General features: G+C 42.4%; 1 protein-coding gene across 1 annotated transcript in view; it reads right to left on the minus strand.

Moving 5' to 3' along the window:
- TMEM143 (transmembrane protein 143) overlaps positions 1 to 8,756 on the minus strand; it is a 28,270-nt gene extending 19,514 nt beyond the window's left edge. The window contains exons 1-2 of the mRNA XM_063435834.1: positions 8,656 to 8,756; positions 6,175 to 6,395 (exon numbers count right to left, since the gene is read on the minus strand). Of these exons, the coding sequence (XP_063291904.1) occupies positions 6,175 to 6,375 (201 nt within the window). The 5' untranslated portion in view covers positions 6,376 to 6,395; positions 8,656 to 8,756. The remainder of the gene's footprint in view (positions 1 to 6,174; positions 6,396 to 8,655) is intronic.
- Positions 8,757 to 22,728: the final 13,972 nt, after the last annotated feature.

Below are 22,728 nucleotides of genomic sequence, written 5' to 3' on the forward strand. Positions count from 1 at the left end.
TATACTAATTTTTTTGACACCATGGGCCAACGCTGTTTGACCCGAGAAACATTCGCCACCCACACTCGGGAGATTGGACACATGCACTTCTGGCTACGGAAGGCACTGTACAAGGAAGTCTGCAAGTGGCTGAGATCAGAGTGAACTCCGGATAAGGTCGCCTATACCCCAGAATTTGACCAGATGATGCTGGCATTCATGGCACGAGGGGGTAGAGACCCAAGGAAAGGAATCGATAAAGGGTTCAAGGGAGCCCAGGATAAGCTCCTCGATGCTGTCGGGCCACTTGCCCGGGTTCTGACCCTAACGGATGAGGCATACACCCAGGCTGACTTCTTTCAGCAGACAACACGCGACGGAGAGCACAATGTTCGTGAGTATACCCAGAGGTGTTTTGCTTCCTGGGCAACACAAATGTGGTCCTCTTTTCAGAGAGACGCTGGGCTGCCTTATTCTGAATTGATGGCAAAATGGTAAACCGTGGGGCTAAAGAATTGGGCCCACAGGCATGACTAAATAATTCAGGGAGCCTTTCATCAATGCTAATGCTTAGTCAGAAGAATCTGCTTAACCCTTGGGGGTCACAGTTTAATTTCCCCAGCAGTGTTGACTCAGCCCTTTAGCCCTTTGAGGTAGATAAAATGAATACCATTAAATTGGGTAAAAGTTACATCAATAGGATGCTCTTGGAGACCAGAAAATATCTGAATGTCTCTTTCTTGGTTAAACATTTTTACATACCACCATTTCAATTGCGGCACCTCTGGCAAAGGAGGAGACTGGTTTACCCACCTGTAGCAGTAGACGACGGCAGTCGTCCCTTCTAACGGTTCCTCTGGAACAGGACACCATGGCAATTCACCTGCCTCCCCTTCGGGCACAGTTCGGCATCACAGCGCTTTACGAAAGTTTCTGAAACCATTGATGGCTCACTTACGGAGTCAAGGCATACTATGCCTGGCTTACCTGGAAGACATTCTACTCTCCGACCAGAATCACAACCACCTTTTTTCAACGGTACCCATGACGTAGTGTAGGTAAATCCGACAAGGTAGCTTGACGGTATACATGCCTGGAATTGTTGGCAGGCGCCTCGGCTATCCGAAATCTAATGAAAGGGAGATCAGATTACTGTATCCTGCTGCGCATGGACAATTTCTCCGCAGTTCGTCACATCAACCACTTAGATGGCATTTGTTTTCAGACACTGAGACACCTCACAAAGGAAATCTTCGACTATTGCCTACCATGCAATACCACATTGATGGCGGAACATCTTCCTAGGGAAACCTCTCGACACTGGAGGGACAACAACGACTGGCACCTAGCTCCATACATATTGGCAACACTGAACAACTTGAGGGGTCCGTTCACGATCGACTTTTCGCATCTAGCATCAACCGCCAACTACCGATTTTCTATAACTGATTATCAGACCCAGAGGGTGCCGCAGTAGATGCATTCCTGCAGGCATGGCTGACCGAAGGGTCTTACGCATTTCCCCCTTTACTATATTCGCGAGAGTGGTTCACCACATCAGATCGCTGGAAGTGGCAAGCCCCCTGGTGGCGCCCCAGTGGCAGAGTCAACCTTGGTTCCCAGATCTCCTCGCACTGTCATACCAGGACCCTCCGCTATTAACAGACGATCAGATTATACTCACGGATTCCATGGGGAATCCTTGTCCCATGCTAAAAGAAGGACTTTAGTGGCCTGGAGTCTATTGGGGATGTTTGATGCACCGATGACTTATCGTCAACGGCTAGAGATATTCTCTGGGACTCATGGGCTCCTGGAACGAGGAAGTGTTACCTCTCAGCTTGCTATTCACGGGTCAAGTGGACGAATTTCAGACCTTTTATGTGAGGGTCTTTTTCAGCTTAAAGACACAAAGATCTTCTACATCATTCGTAGTTCCCAGTTTTGAATGAATTCAACGGTACTTCATCTTTCCTGGAATTTAAACTGTCTTCGTTATTCCGTATGGTTCTTCAGTGGATCGTGTGATTTGTCTTGGTCCCCCAGGTAAATCAATAATAAAAACCCATCAAATATTACTCAGCACAATATCTATGTAATTGCAAAATACTAATCAGTCTCTTCAGGTAACGTGATTCTTAACCAGACAAAGGCAGGACTTAATAAAATAATGTTTATTATGAGCCAAAAATAGTCACAGTGCACACAAAATATATGATAAACAATTTATTTACATCCACAACAGATAAAAACAAAAAGGATAAAATAACAGAAGTCCTAATTACTCACTTAGGTTTTCAAAGTAAAACTTCTGCCCAGGGGTCTCTGACAAGGAAGGATGATGGTGACTCACTCAAAATTAGATCTTAGCCCCAAGCAAGTACACCAACACCTCTCCAAATCATTGGATATATACCCTGTGGATTATCAAGTATTGCCCAGGGGCAGAGTTAAGGCGTATATATAGAAATAATAAGTGACCACCTCCCTTGTTCCAGACCAACGTCAATCCAAATGGAAGCATTTGGCTCTATCTCCTCTTATGTACCTGCCACAGAACTAATAATTGCATCTATGAATTTGTTATTAGTTTCCAATCCCATAGACACGTTGCACGCCCCACCCGCGATCCATGTTTAGGCTTAATTAAAAGACTGGGCATGTTTCATTCAAAATATGATAAAAATGAGGCTTAATTATTAAAGGGACACGAAAGTCACCAGAACAACTACAGCTAAATGTAGTTGTTGTGGTGAATATAATAGCTCCCTTCAGGCATTTTCCTGTAAACACTGCCTGTTCAGAGAAAAGGCAGTGTTTACATTGCCTCTAGGGACACCTCCAAGTGGCCACTTCTTAGATGGCCACTGGAGGGGCTTCCTGGCTCAGGGCTGCACAGTAAGCAGCCCTGCCATTCAGCACCCCACGCTCTGCATGGAGACGCAGAATTTTTCTCATAGAGATGCATTGATTTAATGCATCTCTATATAGAGGTCCTGATTGGACAAAATGGTATTTGGCCCACCCTGTGCCGATTTTAGCCAATCCAATGCTTTCCCTATGGGAAAGAATTGGATAGGCAAAAAAATCGGCCATTTTGATGATGTCACAAAGGGGGCAGAGCCAGCGTCGGAGGACCCGTGCGGCGCTGGAAATAAGGTTCCCTGATCCTATAGTGATCCTTTATGCTGTGGGTAAGTATAAATGTTTCTCTTGGATATGGTACTGGAACACCAGGGTTTTCATGAAACTAATACCATTATCATATCAAAGGATTGAACTATCAATTGAGAGTTTCAGGCCATATGGTCAAAGTCAGTAGTTTACATTGAAACTAGACATACAGGCGACTCGAGTGTAAAATGTCTCACCTTGCAGGGCCTTTGATAGATCAAGAGGGCAATCCTTTTCATACCTTGCAGAAGCCCCTTTTGATCAAAAGAGCAATTTCTCTCTGCCATTTGTCCTCTACCCAGGGGTCAAATTATTGATGCACTACACAAGTTATATTAAATAGCAATATTCCATAGTGTAATAATAAATTATGCACCCTTGTCATGACAGCCGTTATCAAGAGGAAGTGTCTCAATGGAAGGTGTATCTTATACTCTCTGCCATGCTCTGATTGGTTCCCTTTTTTCTCTATATGTCTATGCTGCTATGGAGTAGTAAAGGAAGATTATGCAAAATACTCGCCTCCTGTCGTTATTAAAATCAAGATTAATAGTACACTAAAGCTAGCATAATCTTCAATTATCTTTCCATCACTAGTGCTGCCATTAGACAGATGGAACACATTTGCTTTTGAGTTTGAAATTAGTCAAGTTATTTCAATTCGCAGATCATATGATGAAACTCAGTACAGGACACAATATGATCTGCAATGTATGGCCATTTCTTGTAACATACATTTGTTTTAGATCCTAAGAGAGTTAGTCACTTAAGTGGGAATTCAAAGTGGATTTCAAATCTAAGGTCAAAATAGATGAAATTGAGAAATTCTCTGTCAACTATGCCCTCAGTGTGGCTAAATATTGTAAATGCACTTCTACTTCACTTTAAATTCTCACTTTGGTAAATAATTGCTTTACCTTAGACAGCAAGTTTTAAAAATGTTTTTTTATATACTTTAGTTTATTTAATGTGGAGTGTACTGTACTTTATGTATTGTAATATGGCCCCTGAAAAAAAACATTTGATGTAAGCATATTGAGATGAGTAAAAACAAAGAGAACGTTCTCTTTGTTTTTACTATGTATTTTAAGCTGTTGGATACTAAGCTACTGCTGCTGTAAGCGCGGTGCTTTATCTTTGTAAATGAGTTTGCTTTATCTTTGTATATGAATTTTGTATCACACAGCTATGTTACATTGCTGCCAGCCTCCCCACGTTTGTCTTATTAAGACTTGATAAGTATGTAGGGGCAGCAACCCTTCCTGTCTCATCAGAGAAATTTGCCTTTTAGCTGATACCAGCAAGGTGATTTGTATGTGTTATAGCCCTATTCAGGGTAAAGTATGTAGGGGTTTATAAAACACCCCTTCATGTCTCATTAGAGACGTTTAAACTTTTTCTGATACCAGCAAAGTTTATTGAATGTGTAGAAGCCCTATAAAGGGTTAAATGTTAAAGGGTTTATAAAACACCCCTTTCTGTCTTACTTTGTCTGATATCAGCAAAGTTTATTGTATGTGTAGAAGCCCTATAAAGGGTTAAATGTTACAGGGTTTATAAAATACCCCTTCCTGTCTCACTGGAGATTCTTGGCTGATAGGATATCTAATGGCTAGTGTAGGAACTCACCTATTGAGGCTTGCCTTGACGTGGCTGGTGAGCTTATATATTCAAATGGCCATTGGAATAAAACTAAAGAGCCTCCATTTTGTTTAAATGCACATGGGAATTTAGGCCAGAGCGCAGGTAACGTTCTCTTTTACTATGTATTTTAAGCTGTTGGATACTAAGCTACTGCTGCTGTAAGCGCGGTGCTTTATCTTTGTGTTTATATTGAGATGAGTGCTTCCTTTTTGTTCTATAGGTTATACTTGACATCACATGGCATTATGAAAAAAAAATCTCAATTTTATCAGCACTGAAGTGACACGAACTTGTATGTCCAAGTTCCAATTCCAATAAATATCCCTGTCTATGTGACACCTAGTGTGCCACTCACAGCATCAATCACCACAGAGACAGGTAAAGTTTGTGGCATTGCTAGCAATAGCTGTATGGGAGCAGTACCTTTTACGCCAGCATGCCCTGCTGATCTCAAGTCAGTGGAGATCAGTGTGCACAGAATTTGAAAGTGTAGTTCCATTCACAGTGATTGACAGGGCATCTAGACAGAGCTAGAAGTTCCACTTCAAAGCCCTGTTTTTTAAATATTACAATAACTGACCACTGAGGAAGCAGAGACAGCATCCCACCACAATAATTACCCGTATTTATCGGCGTATAACACGCACTTTTTTCCCCTGAAAATAGGGGAAAAATCGTGGGTGCGTGTTATACGCCAATATCCCATAATTACTTACCTGTCCTGAAGCGTGGGCCGGCTTCACAGCGCGCACCGCGGTACAGGAACTTTAATTTCAGGTTCCGGTTTCCGGCGGGACTGAAAGGAAGTGTGCACAATAGTGCATGTGAGGGGTGGAGTGTGTGAGTGGGAAGTCTGTGTTTGTGTGAAGGGTGCATAGGGTCTATGCTGTGTAAATCTATCTTAATGTCTACCCTTCCCTTCTTACCTTTTACCAGAGAGAAGGGGCATAATGCTGAAAGCCCTGGTGATCCAGTGATAGCATGTTCACTTTAGTCTGCAGCTCCTCATGCTGCAGGCTGCGTCTCCTGTCTTCCTGCAAGCACAGCACTGTAACATAGCATTGCCATGGTAATGCGCGGCAACACTCTTACCAGCCTGCTCGCGGGAGGAACACAGGGCCTCCCAGACCCTTCCCTCCCTCTGCTGGAACTAAGTGACAGCGTGCCGGTGAGTGAGATCTTTGATCTCCTCACCAGCCCGAGAGAGCTTACAGCAAGGATCTGCCCTGCTGGCCTTGGTCCACAGCCATCGAGGCACACTGGGCGTTTTTTGCAGAACCTACCTCCGTCCACCTAAAATCCCAAACCGCCCACTAGCGGTTGGTAGGGACCAGGTTGACTACCCCGGGTCTAGACGATTATAACAGTTGCACATACCTGAAGCAAATGATGTACTAGCTGGCATTTAGTGTAAGGGATGTGTCTCTCTTGATATTGCACAGTCCAGTCCTTGGGCTCAATTGGCTTCCACATTTTTCTGTATTCTGCCATTTTAGTAGTCAGTGACCCCATATTTCGGGTGAATGATTGTCCTATTCCCATCCCCATTCGAAGGGGAACCCAGGCTGCACATAGCATGACGATGGCCAAGAATATCCCTGAGAAAAAGCAAGTTGAAAGAAATGAAAAAAATTGAATGTGTAATTCGAAAATGTCTACAAATAGGGTTGGCAATCACATAGGCAGTGACTTGCAGTCTTCACAAGTTAAAGATACACCCGAGGGAACATAAACACTATAGCTCATTCTACCTCTTGAGGGCACTTTGACAAAAATTGGTGGTCTCCCAGTAACCATAACCTGCTTCCTCTCCAGTCATTATATGATAATGTGGATTTTACACTTCAGCATTATCCATATAAGTTCTGTCCAAGCTGGGTGGTGGTGATTGACTTAGAGCACCAAGTGCTGGGATGGCCCAGCGCAGATGTGAGAAAGGCTGAACTTGATGGAGAAACATGTCTCCTTTCAGCTATGTAAGTACCACACTGGAACTCCTATACAAGTTGGACATAATTGATACATGTATTGCTGAAGTGTAAATACTACATTATCAAATCAGATGGTGTGAACTCTGGATGGCAAGAAAAAAGCCTTTTTTGTGTGTAAAACTAAATGAAACTGCCTTACTGTAAGAGTAGATGGTGAACACGAATCAAAAAACAGAATATTTATCAGAGGCTGGTATTAAAAGCTCTTACTGCTCCAACTACAGGACAACTGGCATTCCACTTATATTACTAAAGATATATTTTTTAAGATTAAGATGGTCTGCATTAAAACAGACCAGCAATTATTTCTTGAAATCATTTTACATAATACTAAACCCACTGTTTCAAGGCTTTATGAGCCCAGACGACACAGATCAGCTGACACAAAGCAGATGGGCAGTACTAGAAAAGTGCTGCTCTGTAGCATTTATATGCTGCATTAGTAAGTTAAAGGATCACTGCATTGACTTTAAAAATATATATTTAGTAGATATATCCACAAAAAACATGGCCATATTCGTTTCTGTATGTTTTCTTTGGGGTATATGGGAAAAAAACTGCTTGCAAAAGCAACTACAGCCTTAGCAAGCCTACCCTATTTTAGTCTATGCAAGGGAATACACCAAGATGAAGCTTCTTATTGAGAAACCTCTTAAGTAAGCTATAAGCGATCACGGCTATTCTACACTTCTTGAGTTGTAGTAAAGCTAATTGGGAATAGGGGAAGACAGGTGTGCTCTAGTGTAGCGGAGCTAATGGAAGTGGAAGAAAACCTCCCTGGATTGTGGAGTGCCAGCCAGGCATGTGTTTCTGTCCAAAATTCTACAGAAATTGTCACTTTTAAACAGTCACATATGTAAGAGGCTGCAAAAACAAAGTACTTAAGAAAGCTGAAGGGCTTTATGTGTCTGGAGTTCTATTTTTTAGTGGCATTGTCATCCCATCCCACATCCCTCCAAAATGAGTATTTCATAAGATAAAGTCTTTGTGAAATCCTATGATTGACTATGTTGGGATTTTAGTAGGGACTAATTATTTTTTTTTTTTAAGTATTTTTCCTACACCTGACAATGCTTGACACAAGGCAGGGCTACTGCCGGGAAATCTTGTAATTTCACACAGCAGTCATTAGTGACGGCTGTAGAGAAATAAAGCTGCACAGCACTGACGTTAGCTCCTGGAAGCTGAAGAAGAGTGGCAGGAAGAAGATTGCGGCTCCCATGAGGAGACGGTTTAGGTAAGTAAATCTCACCTTTCCCTGCCCCCGAACTCCAATTGCAATTATGCAAAAAAACCTAGATGATGACAGAGACACTAACTAAATCTGTTTTAATCCTCTTTGTATGACTGAGTGGTAGTTGACGAGGAATGTGGCACACCTACTGCATTATAACATTTTCCAGCCGTTAAGTAATCTCATGGTTTGACCAACCTTCATTAGAACACTAGTATTTAAAGTTCTCGTGTCATTAAATAAAATCATTGTTTTGTTGCAACTGAAAATATTTCTTTGCTGTTTTATTTTCTTTTAGGGTGGTATTTTTCCTCTCTGGGTGTTGCACTGACAGACTCTGCATTGTCCTTTGTGATTGTTTTTTTTACTTTGACAGATATATGGTCACATGCTCTCAACACAGAAGATTACTCAGCCAGATGTTCATTCTATATTGTTTGTTTTTTTTCTTTTTCAAACTGGAAAACCTTTTTCTGGACGAGAAAAACAAAACAAAAAACCAGCCCTGACTATGCGTCCATGCACATTCACATGCAAGATGTCCCAAAATAAATAAATGTAACTCGCTAGTTAAACCTCGCTATGCATCATCCCTACGGCAAGCACAATATAAACACACTGAAAAATGCTAACCTCTGAGCGAGCAGAGCTGACATTGAGGTCACGAGCATGCACAGTGTGAAGCCAGCCTCTACCTCCGTCGCTTCCTACTACGTCACACGACCTTGCTGGAATGCTGCGCCGAGGCTTCAGAAGCCGGTGTGCGCATGCGTGAAGTGTTCCCGCCACTCGCTCGTGCCAGGAGTTTTGCTGCTTGGACATTCCAGGAAAAGGAATGGGGGGTGTGTGTGTGTGTGTTAAAAGTATCGATTGTAAGCAGGAGTGATGATATTTCACTTCATGTATGTGTTTGCATGTTTAAAAGAGAAGACAAAATACTTTGGCCGAGTATTTATAAATAAAAAATATTTACTAGATTGACCTGACTGAATCAGCTTTGTTCAGATAAAATGTAGAATCCTGGAGGTATTACTTTGTTTAACCCTTTAAGGACACATAACATGTTTGACGTTATGATTCCCTTTTATTCCAGAATTTTGGTCCTTAAGGGGTTAAAGTCTCACCATATGATTCAAATTAAAGGGACACTATAGTCACCAGAACAACTACAGCTAATTTAATTTGTTCTGGTGAGTAGCAGTGTTTACATTACAGCCTAGTGATAACTTCACTGGCCACTCCTCAGATGGCTGTTAGAGATCCTTCCTGGGTCATGGCTGCCTAAATTGCATCCAAACATTCAGTGTTTCCTCCTTCTGCATGCAGACACTGAACTTTCCTCATAGAGGTGAATTGATTCATTTAATCTCTATGAGGAGATGCTGATTGGTCAGGGCTGTGTTTGAATTGTGCTGGCTCTGCCCGTGATCTGCCTCCTTGTCAGTCTCAGCCAATCCTATGGGGAAGCATTGTGATTGGATCAGGCTGCCACTTCTGATGTCCGCAGACAGCTTGTTTTTCTGAGTCTAACAGCATGCAGATTTACAGCTTCTGGCTTGAATACAGTAAGATTTTTATTAGATTTATGGAGCCATGAGGGGCCCAGGGGGGCTAGATGGTGGTTTTAACACTATAGGGTCAGGAATATATGTTTGTGTTCCTGACCCTATAGTGATCCTTTAATATCGATTGGCACTGTCTACTAAAACAATGTTTTCAACAGTCATAAGAAAATTAATTTACATGGACACTATATTCAAAGAGGCAGTTACGCAACACATAGGTAGACGCATTTTGGGGGGAAGGCGGTAGTCACCAGAACAACTACAGCTTATTGTGTTTGTTTTGGTGAGTATAATCATTCCCGTCAGGCTTTTTACAGTAAACACTATTTTTTGGAGAGAAAATGCAATGTTTACATTACAGCCTAGTGATAACTTCACTGGCCTCTCCTCATATGGCTGCTAGAGGTGCTTCCGGGGCAGTGCTGCACAGTGTGCAGTACTGCTATTCAGTCTCTGCACCCTCTGCAGGAAGACAATAAACATTCCTCATAGAGATGCATTGATTCAATGCATCTCTATGAAGAGAGGGTGTTTGGCCAGGGCTGTATTTGGCTTGTGCTGACTCTGCCCCTGTTCTGCTTCCTTGACAAGCTCAGCCAATCCAATGATTTCCTATGTGAAACACCTCTTCTGACGATGTTAGCCAAGCAGACAGATCAGGGGCAGAGCCAGCAGCAGCAGACTGGAGTAAAGGTAAGATTATACTATATAAGAGGGGCGCGGGGGTGTGTGGGGGGGTGGGGTAGGGGTCAGATGGTGTTTTTAACACTGTAGGGTCAGGAATACATGTTTATTTTCCTGACATTATATTGTTCCTTTAAGGGTGTGAATTAGGGTTGCCACCTTTCTTGGGAAGAAGATACCGGCCATGTTAATTTGCATATTTAAATATGTATGTGTGTTGTCACTGGACACAATGTCACGGATATTGCGTAACATTTGGAAAAGGAAAGCTCCCTAAATTGCTAAAATACTAATTACAATGTGTACTATGTCTGACTGTGTGTGTAGCATTGTGGATGTTTAACCCCTTCAGGACCGGCCTGTTTTTGCGATGTTTGTACGTTAAGGACCAGAGCAGTTTTAACACTTTTGTGGTGTTTGTGTTTAGCTGTAATTTTCCGCTCTCTCATTTACGGTTCCCATACAAGTTATATATTGTTTTTTTCACGACAAGAAGGGCTTTCTTTACATACCAGTGTATATATATTATGTCATATATTGTATTTAAAAAAAATAATAAAATATGGTGAAAAATAAAAAAAAAAAACATGTTTTTGGACTTTTACTTGAAAAATCTTTTACTTATCTACAAAAGCTAATGAAAAAAACTGCTAAATAGATTCAAAATTTTGTCCCGAGTTTAAAAACACCCAGTGTTTACATGCTTTATTGCTTTTTTTTGCAAGTTATAGGCCTATAAATACAAGTAGGAAATTGCTGTTTCAATATATATATATTTTAAATGTATCAATAGTGACATTGTTACACCGTTATCTGTCATAAATCCCCGAAACACACCTAACATGTACATATTTTTTAAAGTAGACAACCCAGGGTATTCAAAATGGGGTATGTCCAGTTTTTTTTAGTAGCCACCTAGTCACAAACACTGGCCAAAGTTAGCATTTATATTTGTTTGTGTGTTAAAAATGCAAAAAACGCTAACTTTGGCCGGTGTTTGTGACTAAGTGGCTACTAAAAAAAGCTGAACATACCCCATTTGCAATACCTTGGGTTGTCTTCTTTCGCAAATGGTATGCCATCATGGGGCTAATTCTCATTCCTTGGCTACCATACGCTCTCAAAGGCAACCTAACCAATCTGACAAATTTCAATAAAAAAAAAAAAAGTAAAATCAAGCCTTATATTTGACCCTGTAACTTTCACAAACACTATAAAACCTCTACATGTGGGGTACTGTTATACTCAGGAGACTTCGCTGAACACAAATATTAGTGTATCAGAACAGTAAAATATATCACAGCAATAATATCCTCAGTGAAAGAGCTGTTTGTGTGTGAAAAATGCAAAAAACTTCACTTTCACTGACAATATCATCGCTGTGATAGGTTTTACTGTTTTGAAACACTAATATTTGTGTTCAGCGAAGTCTCCCGAGTAAAACAGTACCCCCATGTACAGGATTTAGGGTGTCATAGAAAGTTACAGGGTTAAACACAGTGCTAGCAAATTAAATTATCTGGACTTTGGGCCTGGGTTGGCAGGCAGGTCCCTCAAATTGCAATCATTAAAATTACTTAATTAGGTAAAAATATTGCATAAATATGCACGTAGAATTTTAATATATATACATATTTATATATTTGACGTCTACGTGTATATTTATGAAATTATTTATGTAATTATGTATGTGGACATATGTATATTTCGTATTATTTTTATTTATTTATTTATACATAGATATATATATCATTACATTCTAAGTATATTTTGATATAAATATATATATATCAATATCAAAATACTGTTAGAATAAAACTGAATATATATATATAATTTTTTTTTAATTATTAAAAATTATTTTTATTTTTTGTTATTTATTTTTATTAACATATTATTTGTATTTTATAATAATATATATATACCATATATATTGTATATATTCGTGTGTAATTTAAATATAAGTGTATTTTTATAATTATATACGTATATATAAATATAAAAATACACTTAGTGTGACATTATATATATGATATATATACATATATTATATATAGGTATATATAGATATAATACATGTATATATAGCATATATATACACATATTATTTTTTTTTTTTTTACACAGATTTTTTTTTTACACTTTATTTTGGATTTTTCACTTGCAGGGAGACTGCCTGTCAGCACAGACAGTCCCCCTGCAGGCAGACACATGGACACCTATTGCGGTCATGTGATCGAGTGATCACATGGCCGTGGGGTCCTGATCTGCCGAAGGGGGACTGCCTGGGCAGACAGGCAACCCCCCTGGACCGGGTGGAGCACTGATCGCCGCCGTGGGACCGACGGCGATCAGGTAAGTAGCCCAAAACCGTTATGACGGTTCAGGACCGTCAGCGGTCCAAACGCACGTTTTACCGCTGACGGTCCTGAACCGTCAGCGGTCGTTAAGATGCATTTTGCCGCCTCCCCCTAAAATGCTTCTTTACCTATGTGTCACGTAACTCTCTCTTTGAATCTCTTGTCTTCTTTAGCCATTTTCGTATTCCTTACCCTCCACATAATCATACAATCTACACGTACAGGTACACTGTCATACAGACATACTGTCATACAAAGACTCACAGACACTCTCATACAGTGACATACAGACATAGGGTTTCAGATCCTGTCCTACAGACATACAGCCATAGTGTGACATACAGAGACTGCCCTACACAAACATACTGTCATGCAGTGATATACAGACATCTAGAGACAATCGTACACAGACATATAGTGACATACAGACATAGTCATAAACACACAGACACTGTCATACACAGAAAAAAAGAGATACAGAGACATACATACTCAGGCATACAGTCATATATGCAGTCACAATTGAGATATAGAAATAAATGTTGCTGTATATTTCTATTTATTTTTTTATGTCCCTAAGTGTTCCCATCTTCATCACTGAGTAGGTCTGCTCTCTCCCCATAAACCCTTCCTGCAGAGAGACCTGGGTGTCTATTTCTCTGTGTCCATTCGTGGAGGGGGGGCTTGCATGCCTTAGTGCCCTTCTCTCTCCCCCCCCCCCTTGGCCCCGGTAGGCAGGGACGTGTCTTCCGCGAGGCAAACAAGGCGTCTGCGTTGGGCAGCACTTTGCAGGGGTTGGCAAAAAAAACAACAGGTAAGTAGTCCTCTCCAGCTCTCCTAGGGAGGCTGGGTGGATTTACAATTAAATTAATGGGACACTATAGTCACCTGAACAACTTTAGCTTAATGAAGCAGTTTTGGTGTATAGAACATGCCCCTGCAGCCTCACTGCTCAATCCTCTGCCATTTAGGAGTTAAATCCCTTTGTTTATGAACCCTAGTCACACCTCCCTGCATGTGACTTACACAGCCGTCTATAAACACTTCCTGTAAAGAGAGCCCTATCTAGGCTTTCTTTATTGCAAGTTCTGTTTAATTAAGATTTTCTTCTCCCCTGCAATGTTAATAGCTTGCTAGACCCTGCAAGAGCCTCCTGTATGTGATTAAAGTTCAATTTGGAGATTGAGATACAATTATTTAAGGTAAATTACATCTGTTTGAAAGTGAAACCAGTTTTTCTTTCATGCAGGCTCTGTCAATCATAGCCAGGGGAGGTGTGGCTAGGGCTGCATAAACAGAAACAAAGGGATTTAACTCCTAAATGACAGTGAATTGAGCAGTGAAATTGCAGGGGAATTACCTATACATTAAAACTGCTTTATTTAGCTAAAGTAATTTAGGTGACTATAGTGTTCCTTTAAAAAAATAATAATTTGGGAGAAATGTGTATGTAAGTGTGAATTATTATTATTATTGCAATTTATATAGCGCCAACAGATTCCGTAGCGCTTTACAATATTATGAGAGGGGATTTAACTATAAATAGGACAATTACAAATAAACTTACAGGAACAATAGGTTGAAGAGGACCCTGCTCGATCGAGCTTACATTCTATAGGAGGTGGGGTGTAAAACACATTAGGACAGGAATTTGCAATCAAATAAGGTGGACTGCCCTTTAGGAGAGGGCAAGAGACAGGTATGTGAGGTATTGGTTAGTCTTGGAGGCCATAAGCTTTCCTAAAGAGATGGGTTTTAAGGCACTTCTTAAAAGATGCAAGACTAGGGAAGAGTCTGATGGCGGTAGGCAGGCTATTCCATAGGAAGGGAGCCGCCCGTGAGAAGTCCTGCAAGCGTGAGTTGGCCGTACGAGTGCGGACAACGGACAGGAGGTGGTCACGGGCAGAGCGGAGAGACCGAGAAGGGACATACCTATGGATCTGTGAGGAGATATAAGAGGGGCTAGAGTTGTTCAGTGCTTTATAGGTGTGAGTTAGTACCTTGAATTGACTCCTATAGCACACAGGAAGCCAATGTAAGGACTGGCAGAGGGGTGAGGTGTGAGAGAAACAACTAGAGAGGAAAATCAGTCTAGCAGCAGCGTTCATTACGGACTGTAGGGGTGCAGTACGGCTTTTGGGAAGACCAATCTGGAGAGGGTTACAGTAATCCATGCGTGAAATTACTAGAGCATGGACAAGCTCCTTGGTAGTATCTGGTGCAAGAAAAGGGCGGATGCGGGCTATGTTTTTAAGATGGAATCTACAGGATTTGGCAACATGCTGGATGTGAGGCTCAAAGGTGAGACCAGAGTCAAGTATGACGCCAAGACAGTGCGCTTGCAAGGATGGACTGATGTTGGTACCACAAACTTGAAGGGAGAGCGAAAGAGGAGGATCAGTATTAGGAGGAGGAAAGACAAGGAGCTCAGTTTTTGAGAGATTGAGTTTCAGAAAGCGGGAGGACATCCAGTCAGAGATGGAAGAAAGGCAAGCAGTGACACGTTGCAGGACGGCAGGGGAGAAGTCCGGGGAGGAGAGATATAGCTGGGTGTCATCAGCGTACAGGTGGTAGTGGAATCCAAAAGAGGTAATAAGTTTGCCAAGAGAGGCAGTATATAGAGAAAATAGAAGGGGACCAAGGATGGAGCCTTGGGGGACTCCAACCGAGACAGGGCGAGGGGAGGAGGTATCATTAGAAAAGGAGACACTGAATGAGCGTTGGGAGAGATAAGAGGAAAACCACGAGAGGACAGAGTCACAGAGACCAAGCGATTGAAGAGTTTGAAGAAGGAGAGCATGATCAACGGTGTCAAAGGCCGCTGAGAGGTCAAGAAGAATTAGTATGGAGTAGTGGCCTTTGGATTTAGCTGCAATTAGGTTGTTAGTGACTTTGATAAGGGCAGTCTCTGTAGAGTGGAGAGGGCGGAAGCCAGATTGATGTGGGTCAAGGAGAGAGTTGGAATTGAGGAAGTGAGACACACGGGTAAAGACAAGTCTGAGTGAATGAGTGAGTGCATGCGTCTGTCAGTGTGTCCCCAAGTAATAGTGTGTGTATGTCATTGTTTGTCAGTGTATATGAGAGTGTGTGATTGTCAATGAGTGTATGCGTTTGTCAGTGTATATGAGAGTGTGTGATTGTCAATGAGTGTATGCGTCTGTCAGTTAAAGTGCAGCCTTGACAGGAAGGGGTGGAGAAAATTTAAATTAGGGGGGGTGTCAGAGCACTGTCCTGCCGAGGGCAGCACGAATCCTAAATACACCACTGCCGGTAGGTCTCCTATCTTTATGTAGCGTGGCCGAGCGGAGCAGTGCGCACAGGGAACAGTTTCCTGTTCCCGGTCGGACTGAAAGGAAGTGAGCACTGAGTGCTCACTTCTTTTCAGTCCGGCCGGGTACATGAAACTGAATCTCCGGTACCGTGGTGCACACTGCTCTGCTCGGTCACGCTACATAAAGGTAGGAGACCTACCGGGGACCTAGGTGGGAGAGAGAGGGGCACATTCGCTCCATAAGACGCACAGACATTTCCCCTCACTTTTGAGGAGGGAAAAAGTGCGTCTTATAGAGCGAAAAATACGGTATGTATCTGTCCCTACTCTGCCTGTCTCAGGGAGCATGGGCAGTGATACATTTAGATCTGGGAGATACTGTCTCAGAGTTCCATCAAACAGAAATACCTTCCCCTATATTGCCAGTATTCCTGTAATACCGGCACTGGCCACAAAGCCTCAAATACCGGCTGTGCCGGTAAAATACCGGTCAGGTGGTAACCCTAAGTGAATTTGTATTTGTTGCCACCCAGGACATGTGAACCACAGATTCACCCATTTGACTACCGGGGACCCTAACTCCCACTGTACCACCATGCTTATCCATAACTCACAAGTCTCCTATTTAGGATAAATAGTCTCTTTTTTGTTTTTTATCCTAATGTCCCTCTTTTCTAAGAGCTCCATATTGTTGTTGTGTCTGAGTGTTCAACAGAGCGCCACAGCAGTGATACTTACAGTAATGTGTCTTTGAACTACAATAAATGTGTTTAGGAAATCAGGCTGTGTAAATAAGATACATTGTTTTTGTTCTAAAATACATTTTAGATGCATACATTTTTATTAGTAAGTCACCTAAAAGTTCACTGAACAGCCCTACTCGCACCCCTAAAATGATAGTGTCCCTCTGTCCATTTGTTGAGAGATATGCGTTTCCCCCCTTTCTGCAGAAAGCTCAGTAGAATGGGAGCAAAACAGAGAACAAACACACCACACACATATTCCACTCACCCAGCAAATTTCTTACACACATTGCACACAGCCAGCAAAAAAAAAAAAAAAAAACATGACATAGTGAGCAAACTTTACACACAGCCAGAAAACATCACACACATATTACAAATACCCTGCATGTTGCATATTCACACAATTTGAAGGGGAGGCAGACAATGAAACATTTAGGGCTATTCACTAAACTTTGAATTTTCCCAAATTAAATCTGAATGGAAGAATAGAGGCAAAGGATAGTGACTATAGATGAGCTGCATCATTTTTGGGGTACCGCTTTAGTCCCTTTACTATGACTTAACGGTAAAACTTCAAGTTAACAAAACTTGCCAGAAGGCAGTACTACCACTGTCAAACTCTGTTGTGGGAATAAGGCCTTATCTTACTCATTTGCAAATGGCAGATGAAGCTTAGAAGATGGCAGTGCTCAATGAGACAGCATCAGGTAAGTATAACTCACCTCTGTTGTACTACCCGGTCTCCTCAACCTGAGTGGCAAATTTTCATGTGCATTCATTTTCGTAAAAATACGATTTCGTCTGAAAATTCGTGTTTTTACATATTCGTTTACTAAAACGTAAACGAAAGCCCTACAAACGAAATATAAACGAAAGGGCAAATGACGAATGTATTACCGTTTCGTTCGTTGACTCCGTTCTGCAGGGGAATTTACCCCCACATCATGGAGAAATAAGTGTGCATGCGCAGAAAAAAAAACAAGGAGGGAGCCGGCAGCGCTATCAGCTCCCTCTTTGTAATAAATATTAATTTACAAGGGATGCCGCGAGTAGGGGTATGTCGCCTAAACAAATTTAAAACTACTAGTGACTGGGCAGCTTTTGTTGCACAGTGACTAGTGCAACAAACCTCCCACCCCTACTTGTGCCAGGTCCCCCCGTGTAGTAAGGGGCATGTCGCCTACTGCTCGCTGTCATTTAAAACTGGATATAAAAATCAGTATTTTACATCGAAGTGATAGAGCGCTACGGTAAGAGTACATGTAACCAAAAGTTATAGTAAAAACTATAACAATGTTGCAATATGAAAAGTAGCTATTTAGATCTAAATAGTTACTTTTTACATGTACTCTTTATACTTCTATACAAGATACATTTATGTCCAGTTTTAAATGACAGTGAGCAGCCAGTGGCATAAAACTAAATATAAATCAGTATGGGGGTCACTATGACCCCCATATTGATAAAAGGGAGGTTTAATCCTCCTGCATGCCGCGAGTAGGGGCCTGTCGCCTAAACAGTGAGCAGCCAGTGGTTGGTCCCTAATAAATTAAAGGGGGACCTAATTTCCCCCCTGGTCTGCACCCATGAGTGGCAGGTGGGGACTCTAATGAAATAAGTGATGGGGGGGACCTAATGTCCCCCCCATGTCCCCACCCATGACCGATTGGTGGGGACCACAAATAATAAAGTGACTTGGGGTCCCCAAGCTCCCCCCCAATAAAAATACCCTACCTACCCCCTCAGTAAAAGGGGGGGGGGCAATAAACTATACCTGTAAAATAAAATGTCATACTTATCATTCTTCAGCTCCAAAAAAGGCCAAATAAAAATCCATAAAATCCATATGGATTTTACAGTGTCGCAACTGTAAAAATAAAATTTAAAAAAGTGAAAAAAAAAAAATCCAGACGGTAAAAAAAGAATCCATCTTCACCCATGGAGGGCACGGCACAGAATGAGCTCCGCAGGGCGGGGCAAGGCTTATAAAGCCTTCCCACACCCTGCAATTAGGCTCAGAGCGCTCTGATTATTTGGTTTAAGCCAACCAATCGGAGTGCTCTGACAGGTAAATGAAGAGATTGTCAGGTAAGTGAAATCCAAGTGCTCTGAGTCATTTTACACAGCGTGGGAAAGTTCTTTGGAATTTTCCCATGCTGTGTAATTTGACTCATAACACTTTGATTGGTTGCTTTCTTTTTTAAAAGGTCCAAAGAACGTTCCCACGCTGTGTAAAATGAGGTCCCCTCCATTATTTATTTAGGATCCCCACCCGCCGCTCATGGGTGGGGACCAGGGGGGATTTTAGGTCCCCCCTTTAATTTATTAGGGTCCCCACCCGCAGCTCATGGGTGGGGACCTGGGAGGACATTGGGTCCCCCCCATTATTTATTTATTTAGGGTACCCCATTTACCCCATGTCACGGATATTGCGTAACATTTGGAAAAGGAAAGCTCCCTAAATTGCTAAAATACTAATTACAATGTGTACTATGTCTGACTGTGTGTGTAGCATTGTGGATGTTTAAGATGCATTTTGCCGCCTCCCCCTAAAATGCTTCTTTACCTATGTGTCACGTAACTCTCTCTTTGAATCTCTTGTCTTCTTTAGCCATTTTCGTATTCCTTACCCTCCACATAATCATACAATCTACACGTACAGGTACACTGTCATACAGACATACTGTCATACAAAGACTCACAGACACTCTCATACAGTGACATACAGACATAGGGTTTCAGATCCTGTCCTACAGACATACAGCCATAGTGTGACATACAGAGACTGCCCTACACAAACATACTGTCATGCAGTGATATACAGACATCTAGAGACAATCGTACACAGACATATAGTGACATACAGACATAGTCATAAACACACAGACACTGTCATACACAGAAAAAAAGAGATACAGAGACATACATACTCAGGCATACAGTCATATATGCAGTCACAATTGAGATATAGAAATAAATGTTGCTGTATATTTCTATTTATTTTTTTATGTCCCTAAGTGTTCCCATCTTCATCACTGAGTAGGTCTGCTCTCTCCCCATAAACCCTTCCTGCAGAGAGACCTGGGTGTCTATTTCTCTGTGTCCATTCGTGGAGGGGGGGCTTGCATGCCTTAGTGCCCTTCTCTCTCCCCCCCCCCTTGGCCCCGGTAGGCAGGGACGTGTCTTCCGCGAGGCAAACAAGGCGTCTGCGTTGGGCAGCACTTTGCAGGGGTTGGCAAAAAAAACAACAGGTAAGTAGTCCTCTCCAGCTCTCCTAGGGAGGCTGGGTGGATTTACAATTAAATTAATGGGACACTATAGTCACCTGAACAACTTTAGCTTAATGAAGCAGTTTTGGTGTATAGAACATGCCCCTGCAGCCTCACTGCTCAATCCTCTGCCATTTAGGAGTTAAATCCCTTTGTTTATGAACCCTAGTCACACCTCCCTGCATGTGACTTACACAGCCGTCTATAAACACTTCCTGTAAAGAGAGCCCTATCTAGGCTTTCTTTATTGCAAGTTCTGTTTAATTAAGATTTTCTTCTCCCCTGCAATGTTAATAGCTTGCTAGACCCTGCAAGAGCCTCCTGTATGTGATTAAAGTTCAATTTGGAGATTGAGATACAATTATTTAAGGTAAATTACATCTGTTTGAAAGTGAAACCAGTTTTTCTTTCATGCAGGCTCTGTCAATCATAGCCAGGGGAGGTGTGGCTAGGGCTGCATAAACAGAAACAAAGGGATTTAACTCCTAAATGACAGTGAATTGAGCAGTGAAATTGCAGGGGAATTACCTATACATTAAAACTGCTTTATTTAGCTAAAGTAATTTAGGTGACTATAGTGTTCCTTTAAAAAAATAATAATTTGGGAGAAATGTGTATGTAAGTGTGAATTATTATTATTATTGCAATTTATATAGCGCCAACATATTCCGTAGCGCTTTACAATATTATGAGAGGGGATTTAACTATAAATAGGACAATTACAAATAAACTTACAGGAACAATAGGTTGAAGAGGACCCTGCTCGATCGAGCTTACATTCTATAGGAGGTGGGGTGTAAAACACATTAGGACAGGAATTTGCAATCAAATAAGGTGGACTGCCCTTTAGGAGAGGGCAAGAGACAGGTATGTGAGGTATTGGTTAGTCTTGGAGGCCATAAGCTTTCCTAAAGAGATGGGTTTTAAGGCACTTCTTAAAAGATGCAAGACTAGGGAAGAGTCTGATGGCGGTAGGCAGGCTATTCCATAGGAAGGGAGCCGCCCGTGAGAAGTCCTGCAAGCGTGAGTTGGCCGTACGAGTGCGGACAACGGACAGGAGGTGGTCACGGGCAGAGCGGAGAGACCGAGAAGGGACATACCTATGGATCTGTGAGGAGATATAAGAGGGGCTAGAGTTGTTCAGTGCTTTATAGGTGTGAGTTAGTACCTTGAATTGACTCCTATAGCACACAGGAAGCCAATGTAAGGACTGGCAGAGGGGTGAGGTGTGAGAGAAACAACTAGAGAGGAAAATCAGTCTAGCAGCAGCGTTCATTACGGACTGTAGGGGTGCAGTACGGCTTTTGGGAAGACCAATCTGGAGAGGGTTACAGTAATCCATGCGTGAAATTACTAGAGCATGGACAAGCTCCTTGGTAGTATCTGGTGCAAGAAAAGGGCGGATGCGGGCTATGTTTTTAAGATGGAATCTACAGGATTTGGCAACATGCTGGATGTGAGGCTCAAAGGTGAGACCAGAGTCAAGTATGACGCCAAGACAGTGCGCTTGCAAGGATGGACTGATGTTGGTACCACAAACTTGAAGGGAGAGCGAAAGAGGAGGATCAGTATTAGGAGGAGGAAAGACAAGGAGCTCAGTTTTTGAGAGATTGAGTTTCAGAAAGCGGGAGGACATCCAGTCAGAGATGGAAGAAAGGCAAGCAGTGACACGTTGCAGGACGGCAGGGGAGAAGTCCGGGGAGGAGAGATATAGCTGGGTGTCATCAGCGTACAGGTGGTAGTGGAATCCAAAAGAGGTAATAAGTTTGCCAAGAGAGGCAGTATATAGAGAAAATAGAAGGGGACCAAGGACGGAGCCTTGGGGGACTCCAACCGAGACAGGGCGAGGGGAGGAGGTATCATTAGAAAAGGAGACACTGAATGAGCGTTGGGAGAGATAAGAGGAAAACCACGAGAGGACAGAGTCACAGAGACCAAGCGATTGAAGAGTTTGAAGAAGGAGAGCATGATCAACGGTGTCAAAGGCCGCTGAGAGGTCAAGAAGAATTAGTATGGAGTAGTGGCCTTTGGATTTAGCTGCAATTAGGTTGTTAGTGACTTTGATAAGGGCAGTCTCTGTAGAGTGGAGAGGGCGGAAGCCAGATTGATGTGGGTCAAGGAGAGAGTTGGAATTGAGGAAGTGAGACACACGGGTAAAGACAAGTCTGAGTGAATGAGTGAGTGCATGCGTCTGTCAGTGTGTCCCCAAGTAATAGTGTGTGTATGTCATTGTTTGTCAGTGTATATGAGAGTGTGTGATTGTCAATGAGTGTATGCGTTTGTCAGTGTATATGAGAGTGTGTGATTGTCAATGAGTGTATGCGTCTGTCAGTTAAAGTGCAGCCTTGACAGGAAGGGGTGGAGAAAATTTAAATTAGGGGGGGTGTCAGAGCACTGTCCTGCCGAGGGCAGCACGAATCCTAAATACACCACTGCCGGTAGGTCTCCTATCTTTATGTAGCGTGGCCGAGCGGAGCAGTGCGCACAGGGAACAGTTTCCTGTTCCCGGTCGGACTGAAAGGAAGTGAGCACTGAGTGCTCACTTCTTTTCAGTCCGGCCGGGTACATGAAACTGAATCTCCGGTACCGTGGTGCACACTGCTCTGCTCGGTCACGCTACATAAAGGTAGGAGACCTACCGGGGACCTAGGTGGGAGAGAGAGGGGCACATTCGCTCCATAAGACGCACAGACATTTCCCCTCACTTTTGAGGAGGGAAAAAGTGCGTCTTATAGAGCGAAAAATACGGTATGTATCTGTCCCTACTCTGCCTGTCTCAGGGAGCATGGGCAGTGATACATTTAGATCTGG

The sequence above is a fragment of the Pelobates fuscus genome, chromosome 11, assembly GCF_036172605.1.
Source record: "Pelobates fuscus isolate aPelFus1 chromosome 11, aPelFus1.pri, whole genome shotgun sequence".
In the NCBI taxonomy this organism is placed as follows: Eukaryota; Metazoa; Chordata; class Amphibia; order Anura; family Pelobatidae; genus Pelobates; species Pelobates fuscus.